The sequence below is a fragment of the Triticum aestivum genome, chromosome 2B (genome assembly GCF_018294505.1).
Source record: "Triticum aestivum cultivar Chinese Spring chromosome 2B, IWGSC CS RefSeq v2.1, whole genome shotgun sequence".
Classification (NCBI taxonomy): Eukaryota; Viridiplantae; Streptophyta; class Magnoliopsida; order Poales; family Poaceae; genus Triticum; species Triticum aestivum.
This window is the reverse complement of record NC_057798.1, coordinates 667571704-667595468: the sequence shown is the minus strand read 5'-3', so window position 1 is coordinate 667595468 and position 23765 is coordinate 667571704. Positions and strand designations below refer to the sequence as shown.

Here is a 23765-nt window from a genome sequence, read left to right as displayed (position 1 = left end):
TGGTTTTCTCCGAAATCACCCGGAACACTTCCGGTGTCCGAATATAGTCGTCCAATATATCAATCTTTATGTATCGACCATTTCGAGACTCCTCGTCATGTCCGTGATCACATCCGGGACTCCGAACAAACTTCGGTACATCAAAACTTATAAACTCATAATAAAACTGTCATCGTAACGTTAAGCGTGCAGACCCTACGGGTTCGAGAACTATGTAGACATGACCTAGAACCATTCTCGGTAAATAACCAATAGCGGGACCTGGATGCCCATATTGGTTCCTACATATTCTACGAAGATCTTTATCGGTCAAACCGCATAACAACATACGTTGTTCCCTTTGTCATCGGTATGTTACTTGCCCGAGATTTGATCGTCGGTATCCAATACCTAGTTCAACCTCGTTACCGGCAAGTCTCTTTACTCGTTCTGTAACACATCATCTTATAACTAACTCATTAGTTACAATGCTTGCAAGGCTTAGGTGATGAGTATTACCGAGAGGGCCCAGAGATACCTCTCCGATAATCGGAGTGACAAAACCTAATCTCGAATTATGCCAACTCAACATGTACCTTCGGAAACACCTGTAGAGCACCTTTATAATCACCCAGTTACGTTGTGATGTTTGGTAGCACACAAAGTGTTCTTCCGGTAAACGGGAGTTGCACAATCTCATAGTTGCAGGAACTTTGTATAAGTCATGAAGAAAGCAATAGCAATATACTAAACGATCAAGTGTTAAGCTAACGGAATGGGTCATGTCAATCACATCATTATCCTAATGATGTGATCCCATTAATCAAATGACAACATACTATGTCTATGGTTAGGAAACATAACCATCTTTGATTAATGAGCTAGTCAAGTAGAGGCATACTAGTGACTTTATGTTTGTCTATGTATTCACACATGTATCATGTTTCCGGTTAATACAATTCTAGCATGAATAATAAACATTTATCATGATATGAGGAAATAAATAATAACTTTATTATTGCCTCTAGGGCATATCTCCTTCACTGGCACCCATGCCTTTGCCCGGCTTAATGCGGCCACGGCTCCGGCTCTTGCAGATGCCTGCCTTAAGTCCTTAATCCTTTGAGGTAGCACTGCGAGATGCTTCAACACGTCTTGTAGGAGGCAAGGAGGGGTATTGGATAAGGCTACAATGGCCAAAGCACGTTGTGACCCGGAGTACAGCTGCTCCACAAGGGTATAAACCGCCTTGAGCTTGATCAGCATGTTCTGCTTGAGGTTGGTACTCCTAGGGTCTATGTGGTCACAAGCATAACAATAAGCCGGAGATAATTATCACAATAATCCTTGGGAGATTGCGATGTTTAAGGGTTTTTCAGAGTGGCTTACCGAAGATGGCTGAGACCATTTGGGATATCTGCCGCTTTAAGTCGGACAGTTCGGTTGTTGCCTCGGCAAGAGATGCTTCTGCCGTCTCGGACCGAGTCATTAGGGAAGCCTTCTCATCAGCCCAAGTTTTCTTCTCCGAGTCGAATTTCTTCTTTAGTTTCTCATTTTCAGAGACACTGAATTCAAATTTGGAGTTAGCCTTCTGTGTCTCAAGTTCTTGAGTTTCCAGACGACTCTTCAGGAACGCAAGCTCGGATTCAAACTGACTTATGGCAGCCTGCATTGACACCAGGTTATGGTAAGGATTATAGTAAGGTAACATTCAAGTCCCAAGCACCTTACAAGTACAGATACTTGGCACTTGGGGGCTAATGTATGCTGAAGAATTTTTTAACTTTATCCTGCCGGGTCACACATATTAAGTCTCAAGCACCTTACAAGTAATGATACTTAACACTTGGGGGCTAATGTGTATTGCAGATTTAAAAGCTTTATGTGATAACCGGGTTAAGTAACTTCTTTTTAAACCGGACAAATTAACAGGTAAAGCAAATTTCTAAAGTCTACAGCATATTTGTTCATAAGCAATAGACTTGGGGGCTGGTACAGTATGTAAGATTCAAGTAAAAAGTATAAGTTATACCTCAGATTTGTGCTGTATTTATTTCACCATGTCAATTTCCATGTCACGGCTGTTATGAACCTGATTCAGATAACCTGAGACTATTTCACCAATGCTTAAGTGAGTGTAATCAGTGATGTCCTGCTTGGCTTTTCGGCGTTGGGCTAGTTCTTCCTTGGCGGTACATTTGGCAAGGACGGTAGGCTGCCCTGGCTCAACAAACTGAGACTTCACAAATTCAACTTCCGGCTCATTTGTTTTGACCGGGCTAGGAGTCCCCGCATTACTTGTTTGGAGAGTATCTTCAGCAGGTGGATCAGAGGTTGGCATTGGAATATCAGAAGCTGGATCAGGCGGCGGCTGATGGGTAGAATTGTCTGGAGCAGATGTATTGATCACCGGTTCAGCCACGACCGGTTCTTCAGATGGCTTATTCTTCTTTGCCCGTTTACTGGGTTTCACTTGCATATTGTTAACAAAAGCAGAAGGATGAATATGCAAGCATAGGTAAAGCAAAAGGTGCATAAGTTTATATTACTCGGGAGCAGTTTTGAAAGTCGGCATATTTGACTGCATGGATTCGCCGGAAGAAGGAGAGGTATCCTGATAGTTGGAGTCGGATGAATTGAGAGGTTGACGAATTAAGCCTTCTAAAGGTAAGACAGAACATAAATCGGAGATAACCTCAGTCCGACGCTTACTGGTTACATCAGGTAAGCCGGAGGAGAGTTCTGCATCCTTGTTGTTCCGGGTCTGCCTCCGGTTCTCAAACTGTTGTTGCTTCAAAATAAATTGAGGATCTTGATAAGCAAGTGCATGTGAAAAATCTTACTTTCCGGGTCACCCTTCGGGTCTTTCGCTTTGGCAAAGGCTCTGAGTCAGAGGAGATTATAGTTACCTCTCCATTGGCTGCTCGACTGTTCCCCGTATCCTCCTGAAGGGATAAAATGTCAGACAGGTGATAACAAGGGACTTAAGAAAATTTAAAGATTACCTCTTCCTCATCCGAAGAGCTATTTTCCAATCTGAGTAAGTCGGAGGCGCTGGGTTTCTTCTTCTTTGAGGTTCCTATCTTGGCGGCTTTCCTTTCAGCTTTCTTGGTCATCTTGGCTTGTTTGGCAGCTTCATGGTCATATTTGGCTTTCCAGAAGTCATCACCGGCCTGTGGAAAAAGTTAAAGATTTATGAGTATCAAGAAGGGTAAAATGTATCCGTAAACATTTGTTACGATTGATAACTTACTGCAGGGGCCGGGTTATTCTTGCAAAATGGAAGTAAGCCGAAGGCGTTGCTCGTCACAGTGCCCTCCTTTAGCAGTGACTGGGTTGTAGCATCCACCATGTCATCTAGTAAGTCATCAGGGCTATGGTGTAGCGGATCAGTCTTTTCTCCAGTATACGTACACATTAAGCCGAGATGGCGGCTTAATGGAAGTATACGCCAAGTGACCCAGACTCGGACCATATCGATGTCGTTTAAGCCATTTCCCAAGAGAGCTTTTATTTTCTTGATGGTGGAATTGAGAGGCACGCGTTCAAGGGTTGTCAGCTTGTTTGGTAGCGGATGGTTAGACTCAAGGCGCAGGCCGCGAAAGCCGGGCAGAGGTTTTTCATCAGCCGGAGAAGTGTCCTGACAGTAGAACCATGTCTGGTTCCAAGATTTGGGGTGACTCGGCAACTCAGCATAAGGGAAAAGACAGTCTCTCCGTCGCTGGATTGAGATGCCACCAAGCTCAAGACTGGGCCCGTTGGCACGTTCATTTTGCCGGTTCATGTAAAAAAGTTCCCTGAACAAAAGCAGACTTGATTCCTCTCCCAGGTACACCTCGCAAAAGACTTGAAAATTGCAAATATTTGACACGGAATTGGGTCTGATGTCTTGAGGTCTAAGATCAAACAAATTTAAAACCTCTCTGAAGAATTTTGAGCCGGGAGGAGCAAATCCACGGCTCATATGATCCGTAAAAATTATTACTTCCCCTGCTTTGGGGTGAGGCTTTTCTTCAAACGGGTCAGGGGCACGGTACGACATGACGTCCTTTTTTGGCAGATGCCCAGACTTTACAAACTCAGCTAGTTTGCTATTGGTCACTATGGATGGAACCCAATTGCAAGTTACAAGGGCCTTGGTAGCCTTAGGAGCCATCACAGCAATTGGCCTATGGAAAAACAAGAAGATCCGGTTCAATTTTAACCCATGAGGAAAATCTTGATTATTTAAAGTGGCGGCTTAATGAGGGGCCTAATGATATAAGGATGACTGTGCAACAATATTTAAGCCGCTACAAGTATCAAGTGCAATTCAAAAAAATTCCGGGTCATGAGGAGCAATCAAGGTTCTGTGTCATTTATTTAAGCCGGACATCTCGACAGTTGTGTTTCAGGGCATTTACCACAAGAGGTTTTCTGGGTGATAAAAGCAAGTTTCATAGCTAACAGTTATTACTCTAGATCAAAATATTGCTCTGAAAAGAAAAAATTTCTAGACCTAAAATAGGGCAGAGAAGTTCATGCACTCAAAGAGGGTTTCTGAACAAGAGAAATGAGATATATTTTTATGAAAGATCAATACAAACAAGCACCGCAGCAGTTCTACGTAGTTTTTACGATCTAAACAGGGCGTTGGAAGGAACTAGCTAGGGTTTGGCGTCGGGCAGTGATGAACACCGACGAACTCAGCAAGGACCTAACGCAGATCTGAGAAAGGGAATGAGAGGAACTCACGGATGCGAACGAGCTGTAGAGGTTCGCCGTCGATCTCTGGTCCGAGTTAGGTTGATGCAGCGGCCTGAGTCGGTGAAGACGAGGGGTTCGACAGTGGCGGCGGCAGAGCTCGGGAAGAGGCAAGAGGAAGAAGATGACTGGGGAAAGACCTAGATCGCCCTATTTATAAGGGAAGACTGACCGAGAGGGCGCGAAAGACGAGGAGATAACATTTATTATCCAGTGGCTCTGGTGCCTCGATTCTCGGGTTGGCCAGTAAAGACAAAGATCTGTTCAAGATACGACGGAGTAAAAATTAATTTTTATTGAAGATGACGTCATGATGATTTAACCCGGATCCAGATGATGACGTCACGGCGGGTTAAATTCTTAGTTCAAGACAAAAGACTGCAGGATAGTCCATAAGGTATTTTAAGATTGACATGAACAGGTTCAAATCAATCTGGGGCCTAATGTTGGGGATATAACTATTTGTGTAAGCCGCACAGGAGGGGCCGGGTTACGCAAAGAGGACTCACCAGAGAAAAGCCCAAGACCAAGGCATGAAGATGGCGGTTCATAGATAGCTTAAGGCCCACAGGCGACTTAAGGCCCGTTGTCGTAAACCGCTGTAATAATATTACTTGTATCATAAGGTAGACTTAACTAGTCACCGAGCCGGACATTGTTTATAAGCCGGCCGGGACTCTGTAAGCCGCAGGGCGTCGACCCGTGTATATAAGGGGACGACCCGCTGGCGGCTTAAGAAAAAAAAAACAACTCATCGAGAGCCAGGCATAGCGTATCTCGCTCCCTGGTCATCGAAACATCAATACCAACCCAACTAGAAGTAGGCCTTACCTTCACCGTAAGGGGCCGAACTAGTATAAAACCTCTCGTGTCCTTTGTCCCGATTAACCCCTTCAAGCTTCCTAGTTGCGATGGCTCCACAACTAAGTCCTTTCACGAGGACATCTGACGTGACAATTCCACGACACCGTAGCTCCGAATTAAATGAACTTTATATGCAACTTGACTAGAATCACCGGTGCTGCTGGATTCTCTCTCCCCGTCGTTCACTGGAGGATCATGGCAGAGGTCGTCGAGGAGGAGATCCAGTTGGCAGCCAATGCCACCGCCACCGCCGCCGCAACGGAGCAGAAGTTTGTAGTGCCACTCCGCCATCGCCGCAGGTACTCATTGTACCTCGTGCAGCTCCACATCCGCGGTGGAGCTGCCGGCCGAGTCCCGTCAAGATATGTGTTGTTCGACACCGGCAGCGACCTATCGTGGATGCAGTGCGTCCCTTGCCAGCGCTGCAACCGGGGCTATTACCTGCCACTCAACGCCATCAAATCCGGGACCTACCGGCACCTTTCGTGCGAAGATCCATTGTGCGAGCACGGGACTGGCACGCAGTGCTCCATGAACTACGTCTCTCCGGGCGCGACCGATGACCTGTGCCTGTTCCGGAGGAGCTATGGCGACGGCAGCAAAGTGTCAGGCTATGTAGGGTCTGACATCTTCCGTTTCGGTAACAGCATCGCGGGCAGCGGCGATGGCTACAGCTTCGAGCAACCTGTGGCCTTTGGCTGTGCGATGTATGAAAGCACCAGCGCCGTAAGAGAATACAGCACTGGTATTCTCGGTTTAGGCATCGGTTCGTCGCCCAGGCAGGCGTGAATAAATTCTCCTACTGCGCTCTATCACCGTAATGAAATGATCTCCGTGATGAGTGGAGGAAAACCACAAGCTATCTTCGGTTCGGGGATCATGCTGTCACGTCCGGCATGAGGATTCCGTTCAAGCAGGACGGCTATCGCTACGCCATCAACCTCAAGAGCGTGACGTACCGGCGAGGAAGTCGCCTTGATCAGCAGCAGCCCGTGCCCATATTCCTCCGTGAAGAGGCGGAGCAGCTGCCCATGCTGGTGCACTCCAGGTCAGCCCTCATCTGGCTTCCCAGTGTCATCTTCGACCCTCTGCTCAAGAGGATCGACAACGAAATAGCTTTGGTCAGAGTGTCCGATCCCACCTCTTACCCCAACATCAACTGCTATTTTGGGGATATGTCGGATATCAAGGCGGTGTCTCATGACACCGCAGCTCCAACTATAAGCAAACACGTCTCACAAGCGAGACCAACGCACCTAAAGCAACGGCTGTTAACAGGAAATATTCAGTAATAGCATCGCATCAAGTGACACCGGACGAATTTGCTATAACTGGGCAATTTAACAAACATCTAGTCATCCAAAGCACATAGCAGAGCATCGCCACTAATTCTCGAAAGAACATGATTCCTGCCTAGTTGTTCATATTCTTCGTTTAACTACTGACTACTTGTAATGTTCACCGACATGCCAAACTTGCAGGAGATCTACCAGATAACACACGAAGTACAGCATATAAAGAATCTCAACACCCCATAGAGAACATCCTATAGTAGCAGGGCTACCTTCCATACTCCATTCAGGCTCAGAAGCATTTTTCGACAACCTTTGGCAGAACAGAACAGACTCAAGGTGTACTGACACATATGGACACAATCACTGCTGCTTATAGACTTCGGAAAACTTTCCATCCCAGACCGCTTCACTTATGCCCTCGGAAGTACATGTATACTTTCTGTGACCACCAAGGAATAAAGAAAGGAAAATTGTATTAGTACTGTATTCTCGCACAACGCATCTGAACAAGTAGCATGATAACAGACCAAACACAAATAAAGCAGTTGCTCACAACAAATTGCTTGTTATGCAACGGGTTATGACCTATCGATTAAGACATCGACGTTTCATTTATTTGCATGCCCATCAAGAATGATGCCCAAACAAAAAGATATGTACTATCACAGGAATCCTCATGATCTCACAGGAGCCAGCACCCCCTGACATTTTTACTGGATGCCCACCTAGGGATCTGTGTGCCCAGATGTATTTGTTTTAGTACGTTCCCGTGCTACAACAAATGCTTAGAAGTTTTGCAAATTCTACATCTTTATCGGACACCCACATAGGCAACTAGCACATCATATGTTACACATATTGTACAACAAATTTTACTAGTATAATACTTTTCCGTGCAGAAAATTATGACAATTATTTCTCAACTAGGCAGAGGCACAGCTATAAGCATACTTGTGGTCTTGGCGAAGTTTACTAGATTTAGAACAAAAGGTTGTAAGTTATGCAACATATGAAATAGAAAATTGCATTCAGTTGCTGTGAATTAAATACACATAATAATCCATAAAAAGTGAAATATACGGAACACCTACTAGCCCCTGCATTTCATGCCCTAGATGACCAGTATATGAGCATACAAAGAAAATACATAAGAACAGCCAAAAGATAAACCAATAGAAGGCCAGAGGATGTTAAACTGCGAAATTATCTCTGACCTGAAGAACCCCGATGCTCAGCAGTGTCTCCAAGCAAAATAGTGCAAACCCCACGAAGTAGAAGATCTGCAGAAGCAAATATTTGATACTTAATGCCCTATAAGTTGGATACTTGGAGATAAAGTTACTTCAAAGTGCTCTTGGCATATTCAAGAGATCGTAGGCAAAACATGTCGAGCTCACTGCAAGGAGGTGTGAAAGGAACAATGTTCTCACCCCAATTATCAAATGCTCAGAGAAAGTGTCGATCGCGGCCAATATGCCCCTGGAGAGAAAAGTAGAAAGCTTAGCAATGTAATTAAGAAGAAACTTCCGTACTTCCAATAGTGGCTACCTATGAATAGATGAAGACATTGGTCTCAAGCTAAAAAATAACAGGCATCCATTCAATAGTCAATACTCAATATAAACCGGCTACATACATACTGGTTGAATACAATGTAGAATGATAATATATTCCATCAGATGCTAAGATATTCAACTGTCAGTCAGCCCGTCCAGAACACTGGCAGTAGATCATGTTAGAAGAGCATACGCAAACAATTTATTACCAATCTTGTAGGCACATACTAGTGAAACAAGCAATTCAGAAATACAGCTGTCTCAATACTATGGAAGCCACAGAATAGTGAAACCACATATACAACTATTATGTATACAAGTTTGACTTCTATTAATTGTTAACATCCTGTTGGTTTCAATAAAAATACCCTCATAGTGTGGTCGTGGCCAGTTGTTCCAAATAGTAACATTGGTGCAATAGAAATTTACCACAGTAATTACGATGTTAACTGAATAAAAGTAGCGGTAGCTTACGTTAATGATTTCCCTTGGAATACAATTGGCGGAGCAATGGCAGCAATTATGCAAAAACCAATGTGGATCTGCACCAAACAACAAGATGAAGAAAGTGGCCGTGTGATAAGAATAATTATTAGAACAGTTGAAATGTCAAGAGTAAGTTAAATAAGCTTTGCAGGCAGATCTTACCAGATAACACAGGAAAAACCATCCAAAACTGAATGCACTGTTAGTCCTGTTTAAATAAGTAAATGAACATATCAGATGCTTCCACACATAATAATACACAGTTCAGTTTTCTCTTGTTAAACAATTGGACTGAAAATGCAGGCACCTCTAAAATTTGTCATACTATCATCTTAGAACGACTATACACATCAATTGGTCACTGATACATGAAATGGAAACAATTATGTGTAGCTTCCTAGCTGGTGCAGGTCCACCAAAATATTTTTGTAACTGTCGTAGCTATCACAGCATCATGAATTGTGTAGATAAGAAAATTTTCAAGGAAATTATGCAGCAGTTTTGAACTCACATAAACTGTCCTTTATTAGTTTCGTTAGATGGAAACAATGCTAGTAAATATTGCAGGTCTGCATAGAACATTTAGGGAAAAGAAATACGTTCTTTGTGCATAGCTGGAAAGCCCTAAAATAAATAATAAATTCACTCCCGATTTCCTTTTTCCAGTGATAGGTGGAGGTGCTAAAATGGTACCATGATATAGCATACCTCATTGCACGATAGAGGGGTCGATACCACATCAAGTAAGAAAGGGGAATTCCAAGCAAAGCATAGATTGTAGCAAGGAAGAACAGCTTTGAATCTGCAAGCATAAACCATCCTAGCATTCAGCATCTGCCAATGTACAAGAACACCCAGGCATTCGTAAGTAGTGATGAAAACCCACCTCCCTCCTTGATCCAGCAGACTATGACAGCAATAAAGTTCCAGGACAGGCAGAGCACAATTCCTGTAAATCAAAATAACACAAAATGGAAACTATCATGACCATGAGCCTCTGACATGAACCATATTTACAGCCTATAACACCACAATTGCATAATTCTACCGACAAACTAGAGTGATACCAAAAAAAAAAAAGCACTACCAGCAGTCAGCAAGTACATACCAAGCCAGCTTGCAAACGCCAGATACTGTAACTTCTGCACGTTGGCAGGTATCTCATTGGCGATGTCATGGTGGATAATCGGGAAAAAAGGTGGCCAATTCTTCTCCTCCATGGGCACTCCAGCTGCATCAAAGAAAGAAAAGGAAAGCAGAAAATAAGCACACTACTGCTAACACGACTCATAACTGAAACACAATTGACACCAGCAACGAAATAGTGGCTCACCATTCTTCAGCGACTCCTCCCTCCTTTTGATATCCTGGAGCCACAGAACAAAGGCCGTGAGACACCACACAACCTAATAAAGTATTAAGGGCAAAGAGGAGAGTAAACCCCACCGCCTCACGCCGCCTCAGATCTGATTCCCACGACGAGAGCTCCCTCGCCTTGCCATTCGAGTCCTGCGCGGCGCACCACAACCATCAGATTCGTACAGCCGAACGCGGAGTGAAGGAAAACTGAAAGGATAACCAGCGCGTGAAGCGACTTACGCCCATGTTGCCGAGGGGCACGTCGACGGTGGCGTCGCCCCTGCTGCCGCCGCCGCCGAAGCCGACGGGCTCGGTCGGCCGGAAGCCGTGCTGCTGCTTCCCGCCGCGGCCTCCTCCATTCTGCAGCGCGACAGAAAGAGCACGCGGGAGTTCAGATCTGCCGAACCACTACCCCGTCGTAGGCGGCAAGGGTTTTTCCGCAAAACAAAGGGGCGATAGATGAGCGGATAGAGGGGAGAGGGGAGAAGGGAGGTCGGCTCACGGAGAAGGGGTTCTCGTCGCCGGCGGTGCCCTCGTCGAAGGGGTTGGGGTCGTGATGCATGCCGGGCTCGCCGCTGGGTCGCTCGGCGTCGCCGCGCGGTGAGGGGGAGACGGGGAAAGCGGCGGTGGTGGACGCGGGTCGCTTCCAGTCCAAGCAGTGCGTTCCCTTCTTGGTGCTGCTTTTCACGTGACCTCTCCGGGGGTGGAGTGCGACACGACTGGACTGGCGTGGGTTCGGGCCGCTTCACACGGGTCGTCGTCATCGTCGCAGGTGCGCACCACCGGCAAGTAAGCCCATGGCCCGTGCCACTGCGAGAGCCCATTCTAAGCCCCCAGTGATCAGTCCGTTTAGCGCGGTTGCTATTTATCGCATTAAGCGATACTATGAGATCACTAGTTAAAGAATACTCGTTGCAAAGATCACTCCCACTTTCACAGGTTGCTACAAATGGCGTGCTGCATGTAAGCCACTTGTCACAATCTGTGTGTTTTCCCATTTTTCATAGATTTATTTATTCAAAACGTGTTATCTCTTAACCGTGCGTCCAAATCTCGAACCATTTTTACCGTAGGATTCCTCGCGTTGAGATTTTCAAAACTAGATCCCATGTTGATAGGTTTTGACAAACTTTTTTTCACGAAAAAACTGGACGAAAAAACCAAAACCGAGAGCACGGGGTTTATCCCTTTCTGAAAGAGGCACGCCGTGCCTATCACGGAATCACAACCGTGCCTCTCGCGGAAGCAAAACCGTGTCTCTCGTGGAAGGAAAAAAAGAGAAAACGCGGTTTTTTTAGGCACGGCCGTGCCTCTGCCGAAAGCACAACTATGCCTCTTATGGAAGTAAAACCGTGCCTCTTGCGAAAGATAAAAAACAGAAAACGCGTATTTTTTTCGTTTCCAAGAGGCACGCACAACGGCGACTCTCGCGGAGGCAACCTCTCTCGGAATGGAAAAAACAGAAAACAGGTTTTTTTTCGTTTTCGAGTGGCACGGCCGTGCCTCTCGCGAAAGCACAATTGTGCCTCTTTCGAAAGCAAAACTGTGCCTCTCGCGGAAGGAAAAAAAACAAAAAACATGTTTGTCCCGTTTACGAGAGTCACGGCCGTGCCTCTCGTGAAAGCAAAACCGTGCCTCTCGCGAAAGCAAAAAAAATAATTTTTTTTCAAAAGTTAAGGAAGATAGGTGGAAAACCGAAACGTCGAAAAAACCTGAAAAAACAGTTTAAAAAGCTGAAAACACATGCGAAAAATAAAAACAAAAAACAAAATCCAGAGGGAGCTTCCAGAGCGCGACATGTGGCGGACGGCTGAGAGCGCACCAAGTGGCGTTGATCGTTATGAGCCTCCTGAAGGAGCACTCGTTAACTAGTTGCTCCGGCGATACAAATAACAGCTTTCGATGAAGCGTTTTCCGCCTCACGATGTATTGGGCTGGCCCATTTACGCGCATCAATTCGTTAAAAAACAACAGGTGAAGTGAGAGAAGGAGGGATCAAACCCGGGTTCGGGTCATCCGGGTGGGTGCACGCCGAGCGAACCACTCGACCTACGTTCATCTTATGCTTAGAAAAACGGGCGCGCCCTACTTGAGGCTACTCTAGCCATTTTATTTTTTTCTTTTATTATGTTTCTTTTATTTTTTTCATTCATTTCTGCATTTTGTTTTTATTTGGTTATTATATGTTCATTTTTTGCATTATTCTATTTTTTGTTTGATTTCCATTTTTCTTCTCCATTTTTTGTTTTTCTTATGTTTGTTTCGTTTTCACTCTACATTTCCATATGTGTCAAAAACTTTTTTTAGTTGGTGATCGACACTTTTTGTATACACATTCAATATTGTCTGAATGCCTATTCAGCATTTTTAAAATACTTGTTCAACATTTTTTAATACTTGTTCAACATTTGAATGCTTATTCAACATTTTTGAAATTGTTTTCTAAATTGTTTTAAATTTTTTATAAATAAACATTCAACCTTTTTTAATGCTTATTCAACATTTTCCTAATACTTGTTCAATATTTTAATATTCATTCAACATTTTTTTCCAAATACTGGTTCAATATTTTTTAACTACACGTTCAATATTTTTCGATACTTATTCAACATTATTTTGAATGTGTTTTGAAGATTGTTTTTTGTATACACGTTCAACATTGTCTGAACGCTTGTTCAACATTTTACAAATATTTATTCAACATTGTTCAATACTTATTAAACATTTTTCAAAAACTTGTTCAACATTTTTCAAATACACGTTCAACTTTTCTCAAATACTTGTTCAATGTTTCGAATAAATAAAACGAAATAACAAAATGTGTAAACAAAACTAAAAATGGAATCAAATAACGAAATAAAAACGTAAAAAAAAAACAGAAAAGAAATGGAGGTAGTCTGTGTTCCCTGAACTGGGCCGGCTCATCCCCTCGTGCGCTTCGGCTAGTCAGAAGACTCGACTCGCCGAAATCACTAGTTGAGCAGTACTCGTTGCAAATATCACTCCAACCTCGCCAGGTTTGTGACAAGTGGTGCGCTACATGTGCGCCACTTGTCGCAACATGTGAGTTTTCCCTTTTTTTCCTAGATCCGTTTATTCAAAATGGTTTATCTCATAAACCGTGCGTCCAAATCTCAAACCGCTTTCATCGTTAGATTCCTCGCGTCGAGATTTTCAAAACTAGATCCCATATTGATAGGTTTTGATGAACTTTTTTCCGAAAAAACAGACGAAAAAACCGAACCAGGAGCACGGGTTTTTTCCCTTTCCGAAAGAGGCACACCCGTGCCTCTCACGAAATCACAATCGTGCCTCTCGCGGAAGCAAAACCGTGACTCTCGCGGAAGAAAAAAATGATAACGCATTTTTTCCGTTTTCGAGGAGGCACGACCGCGACTCTCGCGAAAGCACAACCCTGCCTCTCGCGGAAGCAAAAACGTGACTATAGCGAAAGGAAAAAAATAGAAAACATTTTTTTTCGTTTCCGAAATGCATGGCCGTGACTTTCGCGATAGCACAACCGTGCCTCTCGTTAAAGAAAACGCATTTTTTCATTTCCGAGAGGCATGGCCGTGACTCTCGCAAAAGCACAAATGTGCCTCTCGCGGAAGCAAAATCGTGACTCTCGCGAAAGAAAGAAAAACAGAAAACATGTTTTTTCCGTTTCCAAGATGCACGGCCTTGACTCTCGCGAAAGAAAAATCGTGCCTCTCGCGGAAGCAAAACCGTGACTCTCGCGGAAGGAAAAAGAAAAGAAAACGTGTTTTTTCCGTTTCCGAGATACACGGCCTTGACTCTCGCGAAAGCAAAATCGTGCCTTTTGCGGAAGCAAAATCATGACTCTCGCGAAAGAAAGAAAAAAGAAAACACGTTTCTTGCAAAAAAAATCATTTTTTTTTCTTTGATTGAAAAGCTAAGGAAGACTGGTGAAAAACCGAAATGTCGAAAAAAACTTAAAAAACGTTTAAAAAGCCAAAAATGCATGCGAAAAAAATAAAAATAAAAACAAAATCCGAAAAGAGCGCCCAGAGCGTGATACGTGGCGAATGGCTCAGAGCGCATCAAGTGGCGCTGATCATTGCGAGGCTCCCGAAGGAGCGCTCATTAACTAATGGCTCGATTCGCTGAACGCGAGAGATAGCAGTGCCCTCCGTTTAGATAATTGGCCCGTAAATCCTGTTAATCAATCTGTCCGATAATTCTGCGTAGAGAGCTCACAGTCCGAGGACCCAAAATTAGGGATGAATGGAACCGTCCATGGATCTGGCTCTCAACGGAAGCAAAGGCTAAACGTATCTTCTTTTCTAACCCACATGCCTCTTCGCGCCTCCCCAAAAGCTCGAGCTGGGATCTTAATTAACTACTGTAGGAGATTGGGCGCGTCTTGTGTTGTTTACGTTATATAGTTGCACTAAGAAAAGCTTGGGGCGATGGACAAGGGAGATTTAAAGGGTTCCACACATTGACACACACGACATGTTGTAATATTGTCTATGGTTTGGAGCGTGGAGTATGATCGATCCATATGTTCTTGATATGTGTGGTCAATGTGAAGACACATGCTTTTCTGCCTCTTGGTGGGGATCCAAAGTCAGTACTAGGAAAGTTATAGTACAAGTGAGGTCTAACCAACATCAACTCCTTTTTGGCCAGTGAATGACCTAACGCTAACGGGACGACCGGCTGTGTTTTTTTTTTCCTGGGGAGAAAGGTCGTCATGGTTAGCTTGATTAAAATCAGAGAAGTGTTACATCGTCCACAATCGGCAGATTAACCCTGCCAAGCTTAGCTAGCTCATGTGCAGCATTTGTTAGACTCCCTATTACAATGCCGAATAACGACCATTCTAAAATCACTCATTAACTCATGACACGCGGAGAGCCACCGCCACCTCCGGCGGTGGAGTGGGCGTGCGTGACCATCATGGTGTGTTCATGGGAGGAGCATGCCATTTTTTCATATCGTCACTGACCCGGAACATGCAGAGTTATTGGCATGCCGGCATGGTATCCAGCTTGCTATTGAGGTGGGAGCGAGGAAGATTATCCTCGAGACAGACAACCAGGGCCTGATGCAGGATCTGTTGAGTTCGGACCAGGTTAGGTCCCGGTATGGTCCTCTTGTCGAAGAGATCAAAGAGCTACTTGCCTCTCAGGATGACTTTCGTGTGGTTTGGGCTAGACGCTCCGCCAATCGTGCGACGCACAACCTAGCGAGATAGCTACCTTAATAAATTGTGTAAGACTTGGTTTTATGTTCCTCCGTTTTGTATTTGAGGCATTATCGTGGCTAAGGCCACTTAGTTAATAGAAAGGCAGCAAGGTTGACTCTCAAAAAAATAGGGTTCCTTTGTTTCCGCCGACGCCGACCCCGGTCAGCCTCATCTCTAGTGGACCTAGGGCCATGGGGACGCCGTGGATCCTGGCACTTGTCGGCAAGAGGCTCCGTTTGTAGATGTTTCTTCTGGTTTTGTTAGGATTTATGTCCTGCTCATGAAGATGACACAGTGGCGACTCCCTGAAGATGGAATAAGGTTATCCCCATCTAGCCCCTGTTTTGGTGGTGTACCATCGAAGGGCATGTGGAGGTGTGCCTCCGGCGGATCTCACAGGATTCACTTGGTGGTTGTTTTTGGTGGATCTACTCGGATTTGGTCTTCGTTCGTCGATGTTCGTGTATCTTCAGGTTTGATCCTTTTGATCTACGCATCTCTTCATCAGTGGCAGTTGCTATTATGGCGCACTGATCCTATGGGGCCTTAGCACGACTTCTTGACTGTCTACTGCAACAAGTTTTGCCCAACTCCGGCGAGGGGGCGATGATGGAGGCGCGCTTTCAGCTCGCTTCAGTGCTTGTAGTCGTCACTAGGTGGTCTACGGATCTGGATGTAATGTTTATTATTTCTAGTGTTCGTTGTACTATCATGATTGAAGAATAATAAATCGGAAGTTTTCTCGCAAAAAAAACTCATGACACCCCTTCAGAATTGGAGTTGTCGTGGAAGGAGATCCCATATCAAAATTCATCGCTCCCACTATACCCAAGCAATTTGATTCAACTATTAATGGATGCAGGTTACCCTTTTAGCAAGCTTTAACCATTGTCGTGCCTGGTGTTTGATTTACAGTACATCACGATGCCCCAATAATTCATGGAATCCTCACAGTCAACAACACCACAAACGACATTGTCATCTTGTTCGGGAATTGTTGCATCGATGTTAAGGATCTGGTCGTTGGCAGGGGGTACTTTCCACAAATTCAGACGAGCTGCAACTAGCTTACCTGCAAATTTGATGAAATTCGCAAGTGCCGCTTAATTGTACCGCCTTGCGCTTCGGGGCATGGACATGCCCATCATGGACTAAGGGGTTGTTTGGCCTTATGCCTAGCAATGTCACATTTTTTCATACAATATTACCAAACTTGCCTAAGGTTAGTTCTTCAAAATGAGAGCCACAAGTTGGCAAGCCTAAGGAAATTTTGCCACACTTTTTGTATGTATGTCATGTGAGGCCCTAGTGTGGCTTGCCTAAGGTGTGGCTTGAACCAAATATTCACCTAAGTTGGCCGAACTTGCCTAAATTTAGGTGTGGCAACCTTTGGCAATCTTAGTCACAAACGAAACAACCCCTAATTGTCTTCATTGCCAACATATGTACTAGCTCCCCACCGCAGCAATCGACCAGACGTGTTTTATTGTACTCCCAAGTGCAGAGGCAATAGCATTGGCTCCAAATGATGTGTGTATGTTCTCTTTCATAGATAAATAATGTTTTGTGTATGAAAAGAATTGGTTGTGCGCATGAACTATGCAGAGGCCATGACGATCCTTGTTAAAAGTTATGGATACAATTTTCCTATACAAACTCTGATCATCATCTTTGATGCGAATATACGAGTTAAAAAATTGACAACACTTTCATATTAGTTTTATTGTCAAGTCTTAGGTTATTCATTTTGGGACTGTCTAACTCTAATTTGTTGCATTTAAAAGAATCGCATTTACCTTTTTAAGCCTCTGGATCAAGAGCTCTTTTAAGGTGGTCCCTCTTATCGAGGTGAGAGAAATATTTGATCTAAGCCACCAATTTATCAAGGGTACATTTATAAGCTTTTCCTTGTCTTTTCAGTATACTAAATATTCCATATGAATATAAAAAATGTGTTGTAATATATCGCATGTATACACATTACCATCACACAAAAAAATACAAGTGGCAGCATTGGCATTCGTCTAGATTGCAAATGTAATAATCATAGATACGTTTATTCACATTAGTTTGAGTAAGTTAGAAAATAAAATAAAATGTGCACGTTCTATGCTAGGAGCATGTATTGTACTCACAAATGTAATACTCCTATATCGTATGCTTTTTTTGTCTGTTCCTCAGCATTACAATGTGTGTACACTTCTGCACTAAATAAAATTTGCAATACTAAAAGGATCGAGATGGACCTAGAGGGGCTAGACAGGGACAACTACAAGTTTTAATTTGATTATTAGCAAGGTTAGAGTATGTGAAATATAAAGATGTGCAAGGTCAAGTGAACCACAACTTGTATGATGCTTGCAAGGTCAAGTGACAAAAGTGAACCACAAATAAGGAGTTAGGGTTAGGGATAATTGAAGACACGGAGACGAGGATGTATCTCGATGTTCACTTCCTTGGATGGAAGCTAATCATTGTTGGAGGGATGGGTGTTACCACCAAGGCTAGCACGTTTCTCCTTGATATATCTGTTGGGGAACGTAGCAGAAATTCAAAATTTTCTACGCATCACCAAGATCAATCTATGGAGATTCTAGCAACAAGAGAGGAAGAGGATGAGCATCTTCATACCTTTGAAGATCGCTAAGCGGAAGCGTTACAAGAACGCAGATGATGGAGTCGTACTCGCGGCGATTCAAATCGTGGAAGATCCGATCTAGCGCCGTACGGACGGCGCCCCCGCATTCAACACACGTACAGCCCGGGGACGTCTCCTCCTTCTTGATCCAGCAAGGGGAGAGGAGAAGTTGAGGGAGAACTCCGACAGCACGACGACATGGTGGTGGTGGAGCTCGTGGTATTTCTGCAGGGCTTCGCCAAGCACTATGGAGGAGGAGCAAGAGTTAGAGGAGGGAGGGGCTGCGCCAGGGGAAGGGTGCGGCTGCCCTCTCTCTCCCTCACTATATATAGGGGGAGGGGGTGGAGGAGGCGCCCTAGGGTTCCCTAGGGGATGAGTGGCGACCACAGGGGAAACCCTAGATGGGTTTGGGCGCCCCCACCCCTAGGAAACTTGCCCCCAAGCCAGGAGGGGCGGCTGCCCTAGGGGAGGCGCCCCCACCTCTCCTGGTTACGTGAGAGGGGTTGGGAGGGGCGCACAACCCCTTAGTGGGCTGGTGTGCCTGTCGTGGATCTAAGTCTGACAGTAGAGTGGGGGGTAGGTATGGAGAGGCAAGGTCCTAGCTATGGAGAGGTTGTAAACACAAGAGATGTACGAGTTCAGGTCCTTCTCGGAGGAAGTAAAAGCCCTACGTCTCGGAGCCCGGAGGCGGTCGAGTGGATTATGTGTATATGGATTACAGGATGCCGAACCCTTCTGCCTGTGGAGGGGGGTGGCTTATATAGAGTGCGCCAGGACCCCAACCAACCCACGTAATGAAGGGTTTAAGGTACATTAAGTCCGGGGCGTTACCACATAAAGTGTCTTTACTATCATAAAGTCTACTTAATTACAGACCATTGCAGTGCAGAGTGCCTCTTGACCTTCTGGTGGTCGAGTGAGTCTTCGTGGTCGAGTCCTTCAAGTCAGTCGAGTGAGTCCCTCGTAGGTCGACTGGAAGGTGATCTCTTCTAAGGGTGTCCTTGGGCAGGGTACTTAGATCAGGTATGTGACCCTACCCTAGGTACATGACTCCATCATTAGCCCCCGAATGGATTGAGGCTTCAGTGATGAAGGAGTTGATGTTGTTTCTGATTAGCCTTCGCATACTGGTCGTGCGTTGTTTTGAACCAAAAAATCTCTTTGTTGATAGTGAGCAACTTTTCTTCAGTCGACTCGATCCATTCTTTTCCTTCGTCGAGTGATCTTTTGGACTTCGCCGATTTCCGAGCGACGGATCGCAGGAAATCCCGTGTTTGGCAGACCAATCCGCCGTTCGCGGATTCCGCGGGATGCGAAATTTGGGGAAGCGCGCGAAGCGGGGCGGACCGCGGTGTTCGGACGGGACAGGGCATAGACGCCTCGATCCCTGCGCCGCTTTTTTCGCCACGTATCGCGTCCGCGTAACTGTTCAGGATATGATTAGATCGACCGGGCCCACCTGTCATCCACTCGGAAGGGATCTTATAAATGCGCCCGGCGAGGGTTTTTTGAACAGTGCCTCAACATTCTCCCTCTTTCTCTTCGTCTCCGCCCAACGCGCTCGCTCTCGCCTCCGCACAACTTCTCCTCGCGCGTCCCGCCGGCAGCCATGGTCAAGGAGAAGACGGCGGCGTTGGAACGCGTGAAGAAGGCGTCGACGACGGAGAAGGCGAAGGGGAGATCCACCAGTCGTGGCGGGTCTTCGTCTAGATCTCGCCTGCCGAAAGGCTGGGTCCAGGGAGATTGGATCCAGTCGACCATCACGGAGAAGGATCTCCTCGACATGGCCAACGAGGGCCTGATCCCTCATGGAGCTGCGAGGCTTCCGGGGAAAGAGTGGCAGCCCCAGCCGGAAGAGGGTGAGTGTGTGCTTCTGGCTACCCATGTCGACCGCGGATTTTCTTTGCCGCCGAGCATTTTCTTCTGTGGTTTCTTGAACTTCTTTGGAGCGCAACTCCACCACTTCACCCCGAATTCTATCGCCTATCTTGCCGCGTTTGTGTCCATGTGTGAGAGTTTCCTGGGTTGTCGACCGCATTGGGGTTCAAGCACATATTCACGTGTCGCTCTCAGACCGTGAAGAAGGCGAGCCCAGGCGACGAAAAAACCCGAGTTGTCCAAATGTGTGGGGGTCTGGGGATCCAGGTGAGGAACAAGAGCACCTTCCCAGCCATGACATTTCCCGAGTCAGTCAGAGGCTGGCAGTCGACCTGGTTCTACTGCCAGGATCAGTTGACGCCGGGGCAGTCGAGTGGACTCCCTCAGTTCACCATGGGCCGAGTGAACAAGCCCTCCTCTCTGAAGGTGATTCCGGAGGAGAAAACTGACGTGAAGATGCTGATGGAGCGTGTAGTTCAGTTGGTTCGGGAGGGAGTGACGGGTATGGATCTCCTGGAGGTTTTTCTTAGGCGTCGTATCCAGCCTCTTCAGTTCCAGTGCCATTGCATGTGGTTGTACTGCGGGACTGAGGATGTGACTCGGGTCAATCCAGAAGCAGTCGACGATGCCACTCTGGAAAGGTGGATGGCCGCTGTTACTGGGAACAAGGATAACCCTCGCGGAGCCAGAAGGATTCCTCCACTCGACTGCCACAGTGATCCAAACAAGGTATGTCTGCTCCACTTCCCATTGTATTCTCGTCACATTTATTTCTGTTTTCTCTGCCGATCGGTCGACTGATCTTTGTCTTGATGTCTATCAGGCCCTCACTGAGCTATACTCGATGCCCAATGGAGCACAGGCTCCGACCGAGGAGGGAGAAGCGAGCGGGGGCGAGAGCCAGGAGGAGGAGTGGGACTCGGACGCCGCTGAGGATGATGATGATGATGATGACGATGATGATGATGACGATGAGGACGAGGAAGAGGAGGAGGAGGAGGAGGTCGCACCACCGCGTTCGGAAAGGCGGTCGAAACTTGTCCATGACCCTGCGACTGAACGTGGCAAGGGGGTTGCGACTGTTACACAGTCGACCAAGCTCCCTCGGACCACCTCTCCGGCGCTGACTGAAAAGGCGTCGAAGCAGCCCAGGGCGGCCCCGTCAAAGCCGACCAAGCTCCCGCCGAAGATGAAGGTGTCCATCCCCACCATATCAGGGTAATCATGCTGCTTGAGTCTTCTTGTTTTGTGCGAACATTATCTCTGGTTGGCGTTGGAGTTAGTCGACTGACTCTTTGGAGTTGCAGTGCTGCTACTTCTGAGACCTCAGCCCGGGCTGACGACCATGAGATGGAGGACGCAGCAACCTCAAAACCTGGTACTATACTCTTAACACCGTTTCTAGTCGACTGACTCATGATCTCTAATTCTGATTCTTTTCTGTAGCTCCATCCAATGTTGTTATCACTCTCCCTGATGATGATGAAGATGAGGAACCGCTGAAGCCCAGAAGGAGTAGGAAAGCGTCTGCCGGCAGGGTGTCCCAGGATGTGACGGTGCCTGAGACTCTGGTCGCGGAGGAGGAGAACACCACTCGACACACTGTGTCCTTCACAGATCCACTGACGAGTGATCTGCAGCCCTCCCTCTTCACGACGCACCACGTCCCAGAGGACCAAGCTGGCGCCGCGAAGGAGGCGATACGCCAGGCGGGGATCATGATGGAGCAGTTGAAGACCATCCGGGATGCGAGCCAGGCAGCTTACGACGCCAGTTCCGCCCTTCAAAGCAATGTTCAGGTCAGTCGACCACCGCTTGTTTTCTTTCCAGAATTTATAGTGATCACCCACTGGGTGTGTCGATTTAAACTCCGTGTTAGCGGGGGCACGCTGAGTGCACCCGCTGGGTGTAGTCCCCAAGGCTAAGGTCGACTGCTGGCAGTCGGCCTTAGGCTTTATAAGTTCAGTCTTTCCGTCATTCGACTATGGCGAATGGATTTTGCAAATCGGTGGGGGCACGCTGAGTGCACCCACTGGGTGTAGTCCCCGAGACTGTGGTCGACTGCTTGCAGTCGATTACAGTCTCAAAGAATACATCTTGTTTTTTTTGAGGTCGACTGGTCGACTCTGTCTTCAATAGGATTAGTGGGGGCACGCTGAGTGCACCCACTGGGTGTAGTCCCCGAGACTACGATCGAATGCTTGTATTCGGCTGTAGTCTTAGAAACGCATGATTTTTCCTGTTCCACTCGGAAGTGAATTATCTTTGACATTTAGTCGATTGATTCTTCGCAGAGATCCTGTGACCTTGCGGCTCACTACACTGAGCTGGAAAACAAGCACATTCAGCTCGAGCTGGATTTGAAGCTGGCTCAGGAGAATCTGACGAAGGCAAAGGAGGAGACCAAAGGTATGTTTGGTGAGACCTCGACGACTGCTTTTTCCCTTTATTTGTTTCAAAATCTGATCTTGCTGTAACTTGCAGGTAAGGTGAAGGAGGCCCAATAGAAAAAATACCTTGAACTAGCTGAGAGGATCAAGCTTGCTGACGAGAAGTTAGCTTCAGTCACCAAGCTTGAACAAGAAAATACCAATCTGAAAGCTGCTCTTGGGAAGAAAAATGATCTGGAGGCCTTCCTGAATGGTCTTGCCAAGAAGCTGTTCCTTATGCTTGAAGGTAAACCTTTATGCTCAACAATCATTTTCAACTGTGATTTTTCCATTCGACCATTGCCTTGACTCGGTGATCGCCCTTGCAGAATTTTGTCAAGACTTTGAAGAAGAGACTAGCCGGCTGGAACCAAACCTTGACCCCGTCAATTCTCCGGTGAACGACGAAGTTGCCATGAATGTTTTTCGACTGGAGTCCCGTGCTGCAGCTGTCGTGGACTATCTTGTAAGGCTGAAGGTCGCCACATCTCGCATCGACTCAACGCTCTGGCCTGGGGAGACACTCCCGAACGACCTCGAGTCGCTGGTGGCTCGCTTGAACACAGTCCCGGGTCGAGTGCAGGAGTGGAAAAAGTCCTCGGCTCGGTGCGGTGCAGATGTTGCTCTGTATCTGGCCCGAGTCCACTACAAAGATGCCCGAGAAGACAAGCTGGCGGCCCTCCGGGTGGCCAACACCAAGAAACACGACTTCAGGTCCTTTATGGAAACTTTCATTGCTGCTGCCACTCGGATCGTAGATGGAATTGATCTTGATGAGTTTGTTGCACCTTCCAGCCCTCCACAGGAGGGGTAAAAAACTTCTTTTACGCTCGATGCTTTAAATTTGCCTCGGTATGCCGAGTGGAGTTGTAACCGATAAACTTTAATAGGCTTAGCGCCTGAGCACTTTCGGTTCCTTTAGGTATCGTTCCGAACTTGAATTTGATGTTTGAACATGATTGCTTTTGGCTTGAAATGTCTTTTGCAGGTTCAAAGCAAGACGCTCACCGCAGTCGACTTATTCCTTAATCCACTTAGGCGAGCACTGGGCTGCAGCTAAGCCCCCGAGTGAGAGGTTTGCTCTTCACTCGGTAGGATTTTTATATCTTAGGCGAGCACTGGGCTGCAGCTAAGCCCCCGAGTGAGAGGTTTGCTCTTCACTCGGTAGGATTTTTATATCTTAGGCGAGCACTTGGGCTGTAGCTAAGCCTCCGAGTGGAAGTCTGGCTTACCACTCGGTAGGATTTTGATAACTTAGGCGAGTACTTGGACTGCAGCTAAGCCTCCGAGTGGAAGTATGGCTTACCACTCGGTAGGATTTTGATA

The 23765-nt window shown here is 46.3% G+C and overlaps 1 protein-coding gene and 1 pseudogene across 1 annotated transcript; one reads left to right on the top strand and one right to left on the bottom strand.

Annotated features, from left to right (window-relative positions):
- Positions 1-5703: 5703 nt before the first annotated feature.
- On the top strand, positions 5704-6878 carry LOC123039377 (aspartic proteinase CDR1-like; annotated as a pseudogene).
- Positions 6879-6893: 15 nt separating this feature from the next.
- On the bottom strand, positions 6894-11014 carry LOC123046602 (secretory carrier-associated membrane protein 6). The gene is made up of 12 exons (XM_044469999.1): positions 10785-11014; positions 10523-10642; positions 10370-10432; positions 10257-10290; positions 10032-10154; positions 9810-9872; positions 9632-9725; positions 9086-9131; positions 8912-8979; positions 8312-8360; positions 8096-8161; positions 6894-7320 (listed from the first exon to the last, which is right to left on the bottom strand). Exons 1-12 carry the CDS (start codon positions 10842-10844, stop codon positions 7288-7290), a joined length of 819 nt encoding a protein of 272 aa, XP_044325934.1. The 5' UTR covers positions 10845-11014; the 3' UTR covers positions 6894-7287.
- Between the last annotated feature and the right edge of the window lie 12751 nt (positions 11015-23765).

What these genes read in the sequence shown, in the direction of transcription:
- LOC123046602 (XM_044469999.1), bottom strand. Translation starts at nt 10,844, where the DNA reads ATGCATCACGACCCCAACCCCTTCGACGAGGGCACCGCCGGCGACGAG. An exon ending in CTGCTGGATCAAGGAGGGAG is followed by an intron (nt 9,726 to 9,809) that starts GTGGGTTTTCAT and finishes TTATGCTTGCAG; the next exon opens with ATTCAAAGCTGTTCTTCCTT. An exon ending in TGAGCATCGGGGTTCTTCAG is followed by an intron (nt 7,321 to 8,095) that starts GTCAGAGATAAT and finishes TGGTGGTCACAG; the next exon opens with AAAGTATACATGTACTTCCG.